Source organism: Scyliorhinus torazame, chromosome 2 (genome assembly GCF_047496885.1).
Source record: "Scyliorhinus torazame isolate Kashiwa2021f chromosome 2, sScyTor2.1, whole genome shotgun sequence".
NCBI classification, from domain to species: Eukaryota; Metazoa; Chordata; class Chondrichthyes; order Carcharhiniformes; family Scyliorhinidae; genus Scyliorhinus; species Scyliorhinus torazame.
The window spans coordinates 28,044,286-28,062,042 of record NC_092708.1 but is presented as its reverse complement, the minus strand read 5'-3'; the positions used below and the strand labels follow the sequence as shown (position 1 = coordinate 28,062,042).

General features: G+C 50.5%; 1 protein-coding gene across 3 annotated transcripts in view; it reads right to left on the bottom strand.

Annotated features, from left to right (window-relative positions):
• sema5ba (sema domain, seven thrombospondin repeats (type 1 and type 1-like), transmembrane domain (TM) and short cytoplasmic domain, (semaphorin) 5Ba) overlaps nt 1-17,757 on the bottom strand; it is a 563,950-nt gene that overhangs the window by 254,557 nt on the left and 291,636 nt on the right. For all 3 annotated transcript variants that reach the window (XM_072469924.1, XM_072469907.1, XM_072469915.1), the window contains 2 exons: nt 4,005-4,140; nt 1,457-1,664 (listed from right to left, as the gene is read on the bottom strand). In XM_072469924.1, the coding sequence (XP_072326025.1) occupies nt 1,457-1,664; nt 4,005-4,140 (344 nt within the window). The remainder of the gene's footprint in view (nt 1-1,456; nt 1,665-4,004; nt 4,141-17,757) is intronic.

Here is a 17,757-nt window from a genome sequence, read left to right as displayed (position 1 = left end):
GTGGGTAGTGACATAGGTAGGACTAAGAGCAGCTAGGGGGAAAATTAAAAAGCAGAACCTCAAAAGGTAATAATCTCTTGACTACTACCGGAGGCACAAGCAGATTTAATGAGGGGAAATACGATCAGAGCATTGACTGTGTGGCTCAAAGATTGGTGTGGGAGAAATGGGCACTGGTACCAGTGCTGGGGAAAGAGAGAGGCAAACCATTATAACGGTCTTCACCTGAACCATGCTGGGGTCTGTCTTAGTCAGTCATGTAATTAGAGTTATAGGGAGGGCTTTAAACTAACTAGTTGAGGGGACGGAAGGGTGGTGTGGGCTCAAAAACGCCCCGTTAACTCCATTCTCTCTCCACAGATGCTGTCAGACTTGCTGCGATTTTCCATCAATTTCTGCAGTAATTTGCTTTTATCATCAGACCAGCTCCTCAGGGCCAACAGGAAAGGGTTACTAAATCTCAGCCTTGAAGGCGTCACCACCCATCAACCCACCATCCGCCATGCCACACCTCAAAAAGAATTATTTCACAAATATCAGGTGCCACCACAGCTGAATAGCTCACCAACATTCACTGCAGAGACGCCTACTGGTATCCAAGCAGCCAGTGCCTGTTGGAAGTACGCTCCAGCGTGTCTCATGGAATGGTTGTATTTCCAAAGGCGGCCGTTCAGCCCCTCGAGCCCGTGCTAGCTCTCTGTCAGAGCAGTTTAGTTACTCCAATCCGCATGCCCGCCAGATAGTTGTCCAACTCCCTTTTGAAAGCTACGGTGAAATCTGCCTCCATCACACTCTCAGGCAACACACTCCAAATCCTAACCACTCGCTGCATAAAATAGTTTTTCCTCACATTGCCTCTGGTTAGAATCAGAGAATTTACAGTACAGAAGGTGGCCGTTCGGCCCATCGAGTCTGCACCAGCCCTTGGAAAAAGCACCCAAGTCCACACCTCCACCCCATCCCTGCAACCCAGTAACCAGGGCACTAAGGGCAATTTAGCGCGGCCAATCGACCTAACCTACACGTCTTTGGACTGTGGGAGGAAACCAGAGCACCCGGAGGAAACCCATGCTGACACGGGGAGAACGTGCAGACTCCGCACAGACAGTGATCCAAGCCGGGAATCGAACCTGAGACCCTGAAGCCGTGAAGCAACTGTGCTAACCACTGTGCTACCATGCCGGCATTCTTTTGCCATTCACATTAAATCAGAGTCCTTTCGATTCTCGAACATTGGGCCAATAGGAACAGTTTCTCCTTGGTTACTCTGTCCAGGCCCCTCATGGTTTTGAGCACCTCGATCAAATCTCCTCTCAACCCTCTCTTCTTCAAGGGGAACAATCCCAGCTTCTCCAACCCATCCCCATAACTGAAGTCCCCCCATCCCTAGAACCATTCTCAGGTGAGGCCTCGGGTTCAATGGGGGGGAGCGAAGAAGATGAAGAGAATGTTTTACCTGTGCCAATATACATCACGTGGTAGAGCGTGTCCCTGCCTTGCACGATGTCCACTACAAGCTTGGAGAAACGCATGTTGTCGTGAGTGACCAGGGGGTTAACAGTGACCGGCTGCACCACATCGTTCATGAGGAAGAAGCGTTGAGCGTCCTGGAGGCTGCGCTCCGTCAGGTTCTCGTTGGGTCCGTGGTCTCCGAGTGAGCCACACTACAGGGTGAGTAAACACAAGGCACGTTAGGGGTTCCTTCACCCCAAGAATTTCATCCTCATCATCTCGGGTCTCCACCCAAAAAGATCGAATTAAGCAAATGCTATGTTGGCTTTTACTGCAAAGAAATTGGAGCATAAGATTAAAGAAGCCTTATTACAATCATATAGAAACTTGGCGAGACCACACCTTAAGTACTTTGTACAATATCGCTACCAATCAACATACTGGGGTTTACCATTGGCCAGAGACTAAACTGAACTAGCCACATAAATACTGTGGCTACAAGAGCAGGTCAGAGGCTATGAATTCTGCAGCGAGTAACTCACTTCCTGACTCCCCACAAACTGTCCACCATCTGCAAGGTACAAGTCAGGAGTGTAATGGAATACTCCCCACTTGCCTGGATGGGCGCAGCTCCAACAACACTCAAGACGTTCAACACCATCCAGGACAAAGCAGCCTTGCTTGATTGGGCACCCCATCCACCACCTTCAACATTCACTCCCTCCAGCACCAACGCACAGCAGCAGCCGTGTGTGCCATCTGCAAGGTGCACTGCAGGAACCCGACAAGGCTCCATTCACAGCACCTTCCAAACCTGTGATTGTCTAGAAGGGCAAGGACAGCAGATACCTGGGAACCCCACCACCTGGAGGTTCCCCTCCAAGTCACTCACCATCCTGACTTGGAAATATTTCGCAGCTCCTTCACTGTCACTGGGTCAAAATCCTGAAAACCCCTCCCTAACAGCACTGTGGGTGTACCTACATCATTTGGACAGTTGCAGTTTAAGATCGTGCTTCACCACCACCTTCTCAAGGGAAAGTAGGGATAACACCGGGCACTGCCAAGATGCCTCAGGTGGCACTGCCAGGTGGCAGGGGTACTGCCAGGGTGCCATTCTTTGCGCGGCCGTGATCGGGACAGAGTGTGCCCTGCGCTGCATTGAACCTTAGTTAGGCCACACTTGGAGTATCATAGAATCATAGAATTTACAGTGCAGCAGGAGGCCATTCGGCCCATCGAGTCTGCACCGGCTCTTGCAAAGAGCACCCTACCCAAAGTCCACACCTCCACTCTATCCCCATAACCCAGTAATCCCACCCAACACTAAGAGCAATTGTGGACACTGAGGGCAATTTAGCATGGCCAATCCACCTAACCTGCACATCTTTGGACTGTGGGAGGAAACCGGAGCGCCCGGGGCAAACCCACGTATAGTGTTCAATTCTGGTCGCCACACTATCAGAAGGATGTGGAGGCTTTAGAGAGGGTGCAGAAGAGATTTACCAAGATGTTGCCTGGTATGGAGGGCATTAGCTATGAGGAGCGGTTGAATAAACTCGGTTTGTTCTCACTGGAACGACAGAGGTTGAGGGACAACCTGATTGAGGTCTACAAAATTATGAGGGGCGTAGACAGAGTGGATAGTCAGAGACTTTTCCCCAGGGTAGAGGGGTCAATTACTAGGGGCTGAGGTTTAAGGTGAGAGGGGCAAGGTTTAGAGGAGATGTACGAGGCAAGTTTTTTACGCAGAGGGTAGTGGGTGCCTGGAACTCGCTACCGGAGGAGGTGGTGGAAGCAGGGACGACAGTGACGTTTAAGAGGCATCTTGACAAATACATGAATAGGATGGGAATAGAGGGATACGGATCCCGGAAGTATGGAAGATTTTAGTTTAGACAGGCAGCATGGTCGGCACGGGCTTGGAGGGCCGAAGGATCTGTTCATGTGCTGTACTTTTCTTTGTTCTTTGCGCGGGTATATGGGGGTGGGGGGAGGTAGGGATCTCCTTATAATGAGTTGGGGCTTGAAGGGGGCTTTGGTGGTCACGTTGAGGGCTCAGGAGATCGGGACACCATTAATCTCTTGCTGCACTGAGGAGGAGTTTCGGCGACGGAACTCCTCAGTGCGGTAAACGGGGCTAAGAAAGGCCTCGCAGAGAGTTCCTCACTGAGGCCCCGATGTTCCCGGATGGGCGATGGATAGCAGGGCGTTTCTAGGCGCTCCGAGTCCCCGGGAAACACCCGGCTAATCTCGTGCCACGAGACTCGGTCTCCATTCGGGTAGACCGCTCCCATGGGGACAGTGTGGGAAGATGCAGCAGGGATAGAAGATCAAGCCACGCTGCTGATACTATTACTAATATCACCACCGCTCGAAAGGTCAAACCTGTATCGTGTCCCAAATTAAAAACTTCAAGGAGAAAGTAAATGAGAGTCGTTGGAGACATGTGCCCGGAATAATCTGTGAGGGGTCAAAAACAATCACCTGCGCCATTCAAAGTGGAGCTGGTACTGGGACAGTCGTGTGACCAGGAGAGATTTGCCATGTACCTGAAAGTTAGGAATGGGGTTTGAAGCCGGCAGCCATGTTGATCGAGGGTTCTCCTGGTAGCGGAAGGGTCCGTTGAAGGCTTGAGTGATGGCGCTGAGATTGTAGGCACAGACAGCAGAGGCCGCGATGCTGTTCCTGTTGGAGAATCAGAGAGGTTAATATTGAGTGGGTGAATTAATACAGGACCCACGTCCCCCTCATGGTCCTCCATTACCCATTGCTTCCTTCCACGCCTTCACTTCCCTGGTGAGAGGGCAGCCACTCCACGTGGGCCCCGGGTTAGCTCCAAGATCACCTGTATCAGCCCTAAGGAGGTACGTTATGTTATACAGGGCTGCGTTAACTCCCAGATAGAATCGTAAGATAATAGAGCACAGAAGGGGGCCATTCGGCCCATCGTCTCTGTGCGTGCTCCTTCGAACTCTCTTCCTCAAAAGACAGTGGAAGCAGAGTCTTTGAATATTTTTAAGGCAGAGCTAGGTAAGAGTCTTGATTAACAAGGGGGTGAAAGGTTATCAGGGGTCAGCGGGAATGTGGGGTCGAGGTTACAAGCAGGTCAGCCATGATCTTACTGAATGATGGGGTAGGCTTGAGGGACCGAGTGGCCTACTCCTGCTCCCAATTTCATATGTATGCATGTACGTTCATAAAGAGTCATTCAATTAGTCCCACACCCACTTGCTCTGACGCATACTCACCCAATTTGAATCTATTTGCCAACCCTGCCTGGAGGATTTCTCATTTCTGTCACCTGATGAAAGGTCATCGACCTGAAAGATTAAACTGGCTCCCTCTCTCGCCACAGATGCCCCCTGACTTGCTGAGTATTTCCAGCATTTTTCTGTTCGAATTTCATATTTCCAACATCAGCCCTTTGCAGATGTCCCTTTGCCCTTCTTTGCGATGAGACCGAAAAGCACCGAGTTCTCCCAAGGTCCCACCAACCGACAATTATCCCTCGATCAATAGCTGAACAAAGTCATCGACTTCAGGAAGCGTAGTGGAGAACATGCCCCCGTCTACATCAATGGGAACGAAGTAGAAAGGGTCGAGAGTTTCAAGTTTTTAGGTGTGCAGATCACCAACAACCTGTCCTGGTCCCCCCATGCTGACACTATAGTTAAGAAAGCCCACCAATGACTCTACTTTCTCAGAAGACTAAGGAAATTTGGCGTGTCAGCTACGACTCTCGCCAACTTCTACAGATGCTCCATAGAAACCATTCTTTCTGGTTGTATCACAGCTTGGTATGGAGCCTGCTCTGCCCAAGACCGCAGGAAACTAGAAAAAGGTCATGAATGTCGCCCAGTCCATCACGCAAACCAGCCTCCCATCCATTGACTCTGTCTATAATTCCCGCTGCCTCAGAAAGGCAGCCAGCATATTAAGGACCCCACGCATCCCGGACATACTCTCTTCCACCTTCTTCCGTCAGGAAAAAGATACCAAAGTTTGAGGTCACGTACCGACCGACTCAAGAACAGCTTCTTCCCTACTGCCATCAGACGTTTGAGTGGACCTACCTGGTATTAAGTTGACCGTTTCTTTACACCCTAGTTATGACTGTAACATTACTTTTCACTGTACCTTGGTACACTTGACAATAAACAAAATCCAATTACGTTCTGCAGTCTCTCCTTCCTTGCCTACGTATGGTATGTGTTGTCTGTACAGCATGCAAGAAACAATACTTTTCACTGCGTACTAATACATGTGACAATAATAAATCAGTAAGAAGTCTTACAACACCAGGTTAAAGTCCAACAGGTGTTTTTCAAACACTAGCTTTCGGAGCGCTGCTCCTTCCTCAGGTGAATGCCGGCATCTCCACGTAATAATAAATCAAATCAAAATCTGCTGATTATCACAGTGCTGTTTACCGAATGCCCTTCAGAAATACCTCAGCGGCACTTTGGGACATCATGAGGTTGGGAAAGGTGATTATAAATGTGCAAGTCTTTCTCTCTCCTCCCTCATTTAATGGTGGCTCCAACAATCGGGGAAGAAGAATAATAACAGCCTTGTGTCTACCGTATATTACTGCAGTTGGTTCTGCTGTCCAAAGCTGTTCACTGTGTAGGACTAGGTTATTGCTGCCAAGCTGCCTACACCTGCATTCTACCCACTTGGCCCCATTCTCTTACCCCCTTTCTTCAACTCTTACTTCATTTCTCAAATATTCAGCCACTTTCCTATCAGATCATAGAAATCATAGGGCGGTATTCTCCGGCCGCGCTCGCCCAGCGACCGTATATTCCCGCCCAAGGTCAATGGACCTTTACATGGCCCGCGTCCTGCCCATGGTGATCTTGCAGCGGGTGTGGCTGAAGAATCCAGCCCATACAGTACAGACCCTTCAGCCCATCCAGCCTCCACCAACAGCTAAAAATACAGATTCTAATCTACACTCATCCCACTTCCCGGCACGCGGCCTTGAATGTTTTGACATTTCAGGTGTTCATCCAGATACTTTTCAAGATTGTAAGGTTTTTCCTGCCTCAACTACCCTCCCAGGCCGCGCATTCCAGGTTCCCATCACCCTTTGTGTGAAAACGCTTTCCCTCCTATGTCTTATGGTCTTATAAAGGAGATAGCTGAAGAAATAGTGGAGGCGTTGGTGATGATGTTTCAAAAGTCACTGGAGTCAGGGAAAGTACCAGAGGATTGGAAAATCGCTGTTGTAACCCCCCTGTTCAAGAAGGGAACAAGGAAAAAGATGGAAAATTATATGCCAATTAGCCTAACCTCGGTTGTCGGCAAGATTCTAGAATCCATTATTAAGGATGAGATTTCTAAATTCTTGGAAGTGCAGGGTCGGATTAGGACAAGTCAGCATGGATTTAGTAAGGGGAGGTCTTGCCTGACAAACCTGTTAGAATTCTTTGAAGAGATAACAAATAGGTTAGACCAAGGAGAGCCAATGGATGTTATCTATCTTGACTTCCAAAAGGCCTTTGATAAGGTGCCTCACGGGAGACTGCTGAGTAAAATAAGGGCCCATGGTATTCGAGGCAAGGTAGTAACATGGATTGACGACTGGCTGTCAGGCAGAAGGCAGAGAGTTGGGATAAAAGGTTCTTTTCGGAATGGCAACCGGTGACGAGTGGTGTCCCGCAGGGTTCAGTGTTGGGGCCACAGCTGTTCTCTTTATATATTAACGATCTAGATGACGGGACTGAGGGCATTCTGGCTAAGTTTGCCGATGATACAAAGATAGGTGGAGGGGCAGGTAGTATGGAGGAGGTGGGGAGGCTGCAGAAAGATTTAGACAGTTTAGGAGAGTGGTCCAAGAAATGACTGATGAAATTCAACGTGGGCAAGTGCGAGGTCTTGCACTTTGGAAAAAAGAATAGAGGCGTGGACTATTTTCTAAACGGTGACAAAATATTCATAATGCTGAAGTGCAAAGGGACTTGGGAGTCCTAGTCCAGGATTCTCTAAAGGTAAACTTGCAGGTTGAGTCCGTAATTAAGAAAGCAAATGCAATGTTGTCATTCATCTCAAGAGGCTTGGAATATAAAAGCAGGGGTGTACTTCTGAAGCTTTATAAAGCATTAGTTAGGCCCCATTTAGAATACTGTGAGCAATTTTGGGCCCCACACCTCAAGAAGGACATACTGGCACTGGAGAGGGTCCAGCGGAGATTCACACGGATGATCCCAGGAATGGTAGGCCTAACATACGATGAACGTCTGAGGATCCTGGGATTATATTCATTGGAGTTTAGGAGGTTGAGGGGAGATCTAATAGAAGCTTACAAGATAATGGATGGCTTAGATAGGGTGGATGTAGGGAAGTTGTTTCCATTAACAGGGGAGACTAGGACCCGGGGGCACAGCCTTAGAATAAAAGGGAGTCACTTTAGAACAGAGATGAGGAGAAATTTTGTCAGCCAGAGAGTGGTGGGTCTGTGGAATTCATTGCCACAGAGGGCGGTGGAGGCCGGGACGTTGAGTGTCTTTAAGACAGAAGTTGATAAATTCTTGATTTCTCGAGGAATTAAGGGCTATGGAGAGAGAGCGGGTAAATGGAGTTGAAATCAGCCATGATTGAATGGTGGAGTGGACTCGATGGGCCGAATGGCCTTACTTCCACTCCTATGTCTTATGGTCTTATGGTCTCAAATCCCCTCTAAACCGCCTTTCCCCTTAAAATGATGCCCCCTTGTTATTGACCCTTCAGCTAAGGGGAACAGCTGCGTTCCAACCGGCCTCGTCGCGCCTCGTGAGATCCAGGCGTCGAAATCTAGATGCCCCCCCCCCATTGAGGCCAGGATCCAGATTTGCATATTCAAGTGTGCAGTCAGGCTCACTTGAATATGCTCTTGCCAGAGTTACCCAAGGCTCGGGATCTAACCCCTGTGCCTTGTTGACCCCGAGCGAGTGCTGTTTAGTGCTGGTCTCCACCGACCTGGACCAGGTGTACTGGCATTTGGGAGGGGCTCCCTCCCAGGTGATTGGGGGCCCCTAGTTGGTCGGGCTCTGGGCAGGGTGGTACCCTTGCACCACCTGGACACTGCTACCTGGGTGCCCTGCCAGTGCCACCTGAGCACCGTGCCAGCTGGGTGCCACCCTGTCCGGGTGGCACTGCCAGCCTGGCATGGGCACTGGCAGCTAGGGTGGTATTTTGCCCATGCCAGGGGTGTCCTGTCCTTGTGGGGTGCAGGTGGCTTGGTAAGTTGGGGCATTGGTGAGGTCCGGAGGCTGTGGTGGAGGGAGGGGTTCAGAGTCTAAAATGGCACCCTGATCTCCTTCCCGCAATGGCGAGCGGAGGTCGTTAGTGCAGGAAATCAGGCTAAGTGTGGCCTCAATGGGGCGTCCCTCACAAAGGCCCAGAAATAAAGCAGAGTCCCGTTGAATAGTGGGGTCAATCTCGGCGCTGTGAGCACTGGGAAACATAAACGCATCTGACATGGAACTCCATTCCATTTCCGTTAAATTGCGCCCGTGGCCTAACAAACGTCCTGTACAGCTCCAAATGTTATTATAGATTCTGCTGCCACTGATGGTCAGGCTCTATACCTTCAGCTACAATGAAAAGGTGACATTCTGACCCAATTCCTACTGCGATGGTGTAAATCCTGGATAACAAATCTCTCTCAATTTCACATTGGTGGCAGCCTGTTATTGTTCACTCAGGGAGTCGGGGTTGCTGTGGCAACATGCACACTGTAGGCTAGAACTGTGGAGGGTGAGGGTAGGGGCTCCAACTCCCTCTTCCATCACCTGGCTGGCCAGGCACCTCACCTGTTCTTACCACCTGCCATTGACGTGTACTGGAAGGGTTTGCAAGTTGCTGCTCAGACTGTTTTGGTCACATTAGGAGAGCACCTTCTGTGGTCTCAAGTCCTGGGGTGGGACTCGCACCCAGAGCTTCCGGCTCAGAGAGAGGGAAGTTACCCACCGCTGAGGAAGATGTGTTCATCATGTGGCCAGCCTTCCAACATGTGCCAACAGCAGCGGGAGCGATTGCCAGTCCGCCACATGGGAGCTAAGTTGAGGCCTTGAATGTCACAGACTCCCGCTCCAGACTACAACAGGCTTATTTCAACAGCAGTTCAGTCTCCTTAAGAGAGCTGCAAACCATACTGTGCTGCAATTCAGGAAAATCAGAAACCAATTGTGTGCACAGCAAGATCCCACACAAAGCTCTGATCTAAATAACCAGATTATCCCTTTTGAATGGTGCTGAGCGCTAAATATGTATCGGGAGAAGGCCCCTGGTCTCCTTTGGGAAGATATACCGCGAGATCCTTCACATCCACTCGAGAGGGCACACTGGGACTCGATTTAATCTAATAATCTTTTATTAGTGTCACAAGTCGCCTTACATTAACACTGCACTGAAGAAGGGCAGCACGGTGTCGCAGTGGGTTAGCACTGCGGCCTCACGGCGCCGAGGTTCCAGGTTCGATCCCGGCTCCGGGTCACTGTCCGCGTGGAGTTTGCACATTTTACCCGTGTTTGCGTGGGTTTCGCCCCCACAACCCAAAAATGTGCAAGCCAGGTGGATTGGTCATACTAAATTGCCCCTTAATTGGAAAAAATGAATTGGGTACTCTAAATTTAAAAAAAAACACTGCAATGAAGTTACTGTGAAAATCCCCCAGTCGCCACATTCCGGCGCCTGTTCGGGTACACAGAGGGAGAATTCAGAATGCTAGCAGCACGTCTTTCGGGACTTGTGGGAGGAAACCGGAGCACCCGGAGGAAACCCACGCAGACACGGGGAGAACGTGCAGACTCCGCACAGACAGTGACCCAAGCCGGGAATCGAACCTGGGACCCTGGCGCTGTGAGGCACCAGTGCTAACCACTGAGCTACCGTGCCACCCATTTAACCACCCACCCCGGGAGTACAGTGGTAAAGAAGCGGAAGAAATAAAGAGAGAGAGAGAGAGGATTAAAAGTTTATTAATACACAGATTTCACTCGCAGAACAAGCTTGTACTATTCTGGAGTTGCTGCCTGAATGTGCAGCCTGGGAGCGAGCAATGGGACTTTATGGGCTACAAACGATCACAGCGAAGAGCTCTAAGTGGGGCTGTACAGTCGATATCAGCTACAAATCTGGAGCAAACTCGAACTGACATCTCCAATTAAATACAAGGCTCAAGTTACTGCTCGCTCATCTGTGCTAAATATTCCCAGGGAAAAAAATATATAATCAGCATTTAGCAGCAACTGGATTGACATGGGGTTGAGCCGTACATTCAGACCCTTCCACACAATACCCAAATGAATTCTGCCCTGCTTAAAAGATGGCTTCATTTGTTAGCGAGTGACAAGTGCGATGTTATTACAGCGCTCTGGCCGGCTGCCAGCAGTTGCCTGCTTACATCCTAAATCTCCAGGAACAAGACAGAAAGGAACAAGCTACGGAGTAGAGAGAAACTGAAACCGACTTGGGCTTCAGAGAACAATACCACTGGCTATCGTGAGCGATTAGCATCCAGAGTAAAAACCCTGCAAACAACAGGCAAAGGTGCAGGATGTCTTTCTCACTTTGGCTCATGAAGTAGGAGCAATACCCAGTGTGACAGTCAGCCCCACAGAGACCAGGTCCCACCGGCAACATGTACAAAGCACCTTTAACATCGCACATTTATAACCTAAAAATCAGAGTCAGCCCTTTCATTTTAAATAAATGGGGCTCACCCCCTCCCTCGCGCCCCAATCCAGAAGCAAAGTCCGCTGGATGCTCCATGCTAGCCTGCCCCACAGCCTCACCGCGCGTAGCGGGTGGGCTACATTGTCTGACAGTGGGACGTCAGCCCCTCACTCGGGAGGACAGCCCACCCTCAGGAGATGTCGGCCTATCAGATTGGCTGGCAGCTCCAGCGGTCCCAACAGCGCCAAGATCTGGGTAGTGGCCGCTGCCGGGACTGCAACCAGTCCTGAGAAGACGGTCCAATGGATCGTGGAGTGTGGCGGGTCTGGGATTTTGGGGGGGGGGGGGGGGGGTACTGTTTGGCTGGCTTCGGGATGGTGGGATGGGGGCAGTAGGTTTTGGAGAGCAGGCGGGCAGGTGGAAAGGAGGGGTACTATCTCAGGGAGGACTGCTCCCAGCCCCCCCTCCCCCCATGATCGGAGGGCTTCTACTGAACTCAGTACCCCCCTTCCTTTCCGCTCTTATAAAAACATTTGGATTATAATGGGCCTGCCCACTCCCACCGACGGCCCACGCCAACTGTAATATGGTATGGACAGCATCTCATTGGGGTCAAGTGACTTGTTAACAAGCTTAATTGGCCCTTGAATATAGATTTAAATATGGCAAACGAGCTGCCGATTTGGCATCTGCCCATCCACCGGGTTAAGTGGATGAGCTCGGGGGTGGGAGGGAAGGTGGTAGGGTGGGCTCTATTTTATGTCCCCACCTCTCCCCCCCCCCTGCCAAAAACACATCTGGCGGGGGTGCGGGGCAAGTAAAATCCAGCCTCATGCAAAGGGGGGAGGTAAAACCTTCCCTCCCAACAAGAAATGCATGCTAACTCATTTCATGATTTCAAATCTGAGGTAGATTTCTGCCCTCTAAGGTTGTAAAGGGATATGGAGCCAAGGACAGGGGGTGGGGTAGGGTCAGGATATAGATTAGCCATGGTTGGAGAGCATAGCATTTACAGTGCAGAAGGAGGCCATTCGGCCTATCGAGTCTGCACTGGCCTTTGGAAAGAGCATCCTACCCAAGCCCATGCCTCCACCCTATCCCCATAACCCAGTAACATCACCCAACCTTTTGTACACTAAGGGGCAATTTAGCATGACCAATGCACCTAACCTGCACATCTTTGGACTGTGGGCGGGAACAGGGGCACCCGGAGGAAACCCACGCAGACACGGGGAGAAAGTGCTAACTCCACACAGAGAGTGACCCAAGGCCAGAATTGAACCTGCGACCCTGGAACTGTGAGGCAGCAGTGCTAACCACTGTGCCACCATGCCGTCCAATGAATCTCATTGAATGGCAGCGAAACAGACTCGTGGGACTGAATGGCCTATTCTTGCTCCGTAAATGGCCCAAGGCACATCTCTGGGTAGTTATTATCGTCAACTAAGTAAATCCGTCATAGTCCCAGATGACCATAGGCTGCTTTACCCTTTGAGGGGGGAGAGCTGACTGGTGGTGACTTAACCTGAGGGTCACATACCTCGGGCAAGGAGCAAGATTCAGAAGGCGGGGCGGAAATTGAACCCGCGCTGTTGGCCTCGCTCTGCATCTCAGCCAACTGAGCTGAACCAGACATTGGGCCGCATAAAGGGACATTAGGATAGGAAATAGGTCAATTTTAAGGCAAAGAGTCTTAGTTGATGAAAGAGGTGGTTGTCGTGTTAGGTACACTGGTCTAACACTGGCTGCAACTGGATGCAGCTTAGATCAGAAAGATACTCCAGACTTTGAAGTTAGTTCAATCAGGTTTATTGAACTAATAGCACAGTTAGCACGGTTCTCTGTGAGTTCGACTCTCTGCTAACTTGAGTGTGGTTACTCTGTCTGACTGGACCAGACCGGCTCTCAGCCACGTGGTGGAGGTGTGAGATTGTAACAACTCCCTTGACTGACTCTCTAGATGTTCATCAGTGGAAAGAGGCGGAGTGTGAGTGCCTCGTGTCTTTTACAGTCAGATCCCACCCCTGAGTGTCCTGCCTGCTTATTGGTCATGTCCTGTTCTCTGTGCCCATTCACTGCTTGTTTGTATATCATTATGTGTGTGTCTGCATATCCTGACAGTGGTTGTCAGATCTCAGGCTGGAGGAACCAAGCTCCAAGTCACAGATGTAACAGCGGAAACAATAGGTATTGAGGCAGAACCACAGTGGGTAGGTAGGGAGGTAATTCCAGAGGTTCAGGCACAGTCAGCTGCCCATGGTGGGGTGAAGGAAGTCAGGGATCCACAAAAAAGGCCATAATTGGAAGGATACAGTGTTCACAGCAGATTGTGGGGCTGGAAGAGATTATAGAGATAGGGAGGGGCAAGGACGAAGGGTGGGGCGTGAGTACAAAGACGAAAATGGAGGCATTGCTGGAGCAGGCTGAATCTGCACCGTGTTAGCTGGCCCTAGACCGGACTGTAACGGGGGATTGCAAATGGTATATCACCACACCACAAATCCTGAGGGTACAGCAATCAGCCTCCGCGGGCCTCCATCCCAATGGCTATCCAGCGACTCTGCTCTGAAGTCTGCAGACAGGTAGGCTGTGTGGGGAAAGGATGAGAAATGTGACAGTAGCCTCTAAATGTTCTGAATGTCATACGAGGAACAGAATGAGGCCTCAGAGGGCAAATGGGGACGATGAGGAAAATGTCTTTTATGCATGCAGTGCGTTATTCTGAAATGGGGAACTCACTCTCCGAAAGGCAGGTTCCATAACTTTCAAAATGGAATCAGACCAACATTTGAAAATTAAGCCAAAACGTGCAGCGTTACGGGGAAAGGGGCTTGGGCCAGGCCTTCAAAGAGCTGGCATTGACTCCAATGGGCTGAATGGCCTCATTATGTGCTGTACGATTCTGCTGCAGGGAGCAAAAATAGAATGGTGGTGGGGGGGGGGGGGTCCATGTGGATTTGTTTAACTTGTCGGTTCAAAGACAGAAGACTGGAACCACATCCCCCTTGCCGCTAAGCGAATATCACTCACAGAAAATTTGAGGGTTTTTGTATACTTACCATGTCGACCTTTGCCCTTCACCTCCCACTTCCTGCCAATCACAGATTCAGGAACGGGGGGAGGGGGGGGGGGGGGGGGGGGGGACAAAGGGAAAAGGTCAACACTCAAATCCCATGCCTTTTATTGACATCTGCGACTTTTTTTTTAAAAATGCCAAACGTTCAAAACTAATGACAGGGTTTTACTAAGTATAAAAGCATTGGTTTGCTGCTGTCATCTACAGGAACAACTGTGAATGATGAGGCAACAGAGATCAAACTGGGGAAACGCGACTCCTTCCCTCCTGATCGAAGTGCCAGTTGTGGCTGAGTGGGTTCTAATCTTGCCTTTAATTCAAAAGGTCGTGAGTTCAAGCTTTTGTTTGTCCACTGCGATGGGAGGTAGTCAGTAAGCTGGAGGATCTGGTCACGAGGCTTAATTTTACAGTCCTGCCCATGAGATTGAAGGCCCATAAAATCCAGTGGCTTCATCGCACCGCACCGCCCCCGCCTCCCCCCCCCCCACCCCCCTTCCCGGGTTGTCTGAAATTTTACAGGCCTAATGAGGCCCTTAAGGGCTCGAAGCTCACCCCGACCATGCTGCGATGTTACCTGCACCAAGCGATGAGGGCAGCAGCTTTAGCAACGCGGGCTGGTATTGGGCAAGGAGGGGGACCATCTCCCTTGTGGTTACCTGCATCCCATCAGAGGCATTTCTACCCCCCCTCAATGTCTCACCTCCCCCTCACCGCGCACCCCACCCCCCCTCCCTTCCTTCGGCCTCTCAAACCCAGCCCCCCCCCCCCCCCCACTTTGTCAAAACCCCTTGCGAGCCTCCGACAGCGTGGTCTCAGCGATACCCTGGACCTGCCTCGGGAAAGGAGGCTCCTGTAGTCCCAGCAGTGGGCATCGCTCCTGCTCGTCAGTGCTGGGACCACAGAGGCCAGATTGGCCAGCAGCTCCCTGAGGTGGAGTTTTGTCCCGAGGAAGGGGGTGCAAGTCTTGCTTTAAAACAATGAGCATTAATTTGTTGTGAGGATGGAATAGGGTCAGGATACAGATTAGCCATGATCTCCTTGAATAGCACAGAACCTAAGACCGCAAGAAACTTCAGAGAGTCGTGAACACCGCCCAGTCCATCACACAAACCTGCCTCCCATCCATTGACTCCATCTACACCTCCCGCTGCCTGGGGAAAGCGGGCAGCATATTCAAAGACCCCTCCCACCCGGCTTACTCACTTTTCCAACTTCTTCCATCGGGCAGGAGGTACAAAAATCTGGGAACACGCACTGACAGATTCAAAAACAGCTTCTTCCCCGCTGTTACCAGACTCCTAAATGACCCTCTTATGGACTGACCTAATTAACACTGCACCCCTGTATGCTTCATCCGATGTCGGTGTGATGTCGTTACATTGTGTACCTTGTGTTGCCCTATTATGTATTTTCTTTTATTCCCTTTTCTTCTCATGTACTTAATGATCTGTTGAGCTGCTCGCAGAAAAATACTTTTCACTGTACCTCTGTACACGTGACAATAAACAAAATCTAAATCTAACAGACTCGTGGGACTCAATGGTCTACTCTTACCCCATAAGATGTCCCAAGGCACTTCACTGGACACTTGTACTAAAATGTGATACTTGCTATAACCCTCACGAAAGCCGTGAGAAAACAATCATTCATCTCCCAATGGTGCTCATTGAATACGAGCTCCCCAGGTAAGGGAGCAGAGACCCATCACCTGGAGCTCATTAGGTTAAAAGCAGGCTCTGTGAGACCAATCCTCCCTGTGGGGTCTACACCGGTGTCATAATATACACCAGTATATCATGGTGCAGACACACCCACTGCTGGACACACAGCAAGACCAATCAACACACACAGCACCGCAGCCAATCACCAGTTAGAGCACACTCACTATAAAGACAGGGGGCATCAGAGTTCCCGCTCATTCGGGATGCAGCCTCTTAGAAAGACAGAGCTCACAGCTTACAGCACAGATCTTCACCATGTGCTGAGTGCATAGACTGGTTAGGACAGGCATAGGTCTTTAGTTTAATCTAACATCGTGTTAACCCACAGTGAAAGTATGTTCAACAGTTTCTAACTTAACAAAATAGTGTTGCACTATTTTAAGTGTTGGTGGCTTGTATGTGTTCCACGGATCCAGAGCACCCAACGCAACATGATACCAGGAATTGAGGGATGTTAGAATTTCTTAGACCTACCTGGTCTGCCTTCCACCAGCATACAGTCATCCTGCAAAATGGACAGCGTCCGCCCGCCGCCGCCGCTCCGCATCACCGGTAACCTAGGGGCCAACTGGAAGATATTCAAACAAAGCTTCCAGCTCTACCTGGAAGCCACAGACCGGGAAGCTGCCTCAGACACCAGGAAGATTGCTCTCTTCCTATCCACGGCCGGGGAACATGCCATCCACATTTTCAATTCTCTCACCTTTGCTGATGGTGAAGATAAATCAAAATTTAAGACGGTCCTCCTCAAGTTTGACAGTCACTGCGACATCGAGGTGAATGAAAGTTTCGAGCGCTATGTATTCCAACAGCGTTTGCCGGGTAAGGATGAACCTTTCCAGTCCTTTCTCATCCACCTCCGCATCCTTGCGCAGTCCTGCAATTACGGGCCCACCTCCGACTCCATGATACGCGACCAGATCGTTTCGGTGTTCAGTCGGACCCCCTACGCCAGCAGCTCCTCGGGGTAAAGCAGCTCACCCTAGCGATTGCCATCGAGACCTGCGTGCTACATGAACACGCCACTAGTCGGTATCCCCACATCCAAGCGGCTGAAACGCCGCGGCAAGGTCCCCACGAGGCAGAACGGTTCCAAGCAATCGAGCAACTCCAGGGCCTCAGCCTGGATGAGGGTGGCCATTTTGCGCGCTTTTCGCGGACTCCCGCGCTTGCGCGCACCAAATGAGGGGACGGCGACGTTGACGAACGTACTGCGCAGGCGCGCACCACGTACTGCTGCACTGCGCATGCGCAGTGGCACAGCGAACGCACTGACGCTACAGCATGCGGCAACTGTGGCTCCACCCACTTACAGCGTCAATGCCCTGCCAAATCCCGACGATGCCTGCGATGTGGCAAACTTGGCCACTATGCTGCTTTCTGCAGATCAGCCCAGCCTGCCAGCTCTTGTCGCTCCAGCCAGCCTCGCAGGAATGTCCGGGCCATTCAACCCACGGTCACCGAGTCCGATTCGGACCTGCTACCCGATATTGACACCGAGGACCTGAAGGCGCTTTTTCGAGTCGGTATCGTTACAAAAAACAGGATGTCCTCGAACCAAAGAAGCCAGCCTCTATCGGTATACAGCATCGATCCAGACAATGAGTGGTGTGCCACCCTTACGGTCAACCAGAATTCGTCGCCCACCTCAGAGACTAAATTTATGAACTGTTCGAATTTATGGACTCTCTGAATTGTTTTGTTGCTTTGTTTGATCGTTTCCCTGCTTTGTATATAGTGTTGATCTCGTTACTCTTGTTGCATACTGCTTCTCTGCACCAGGCACCTTCCCATGTAAATAGCTTAGTTCTCATGTACGTAGTCCTGTAAATATGTCTTCGCACC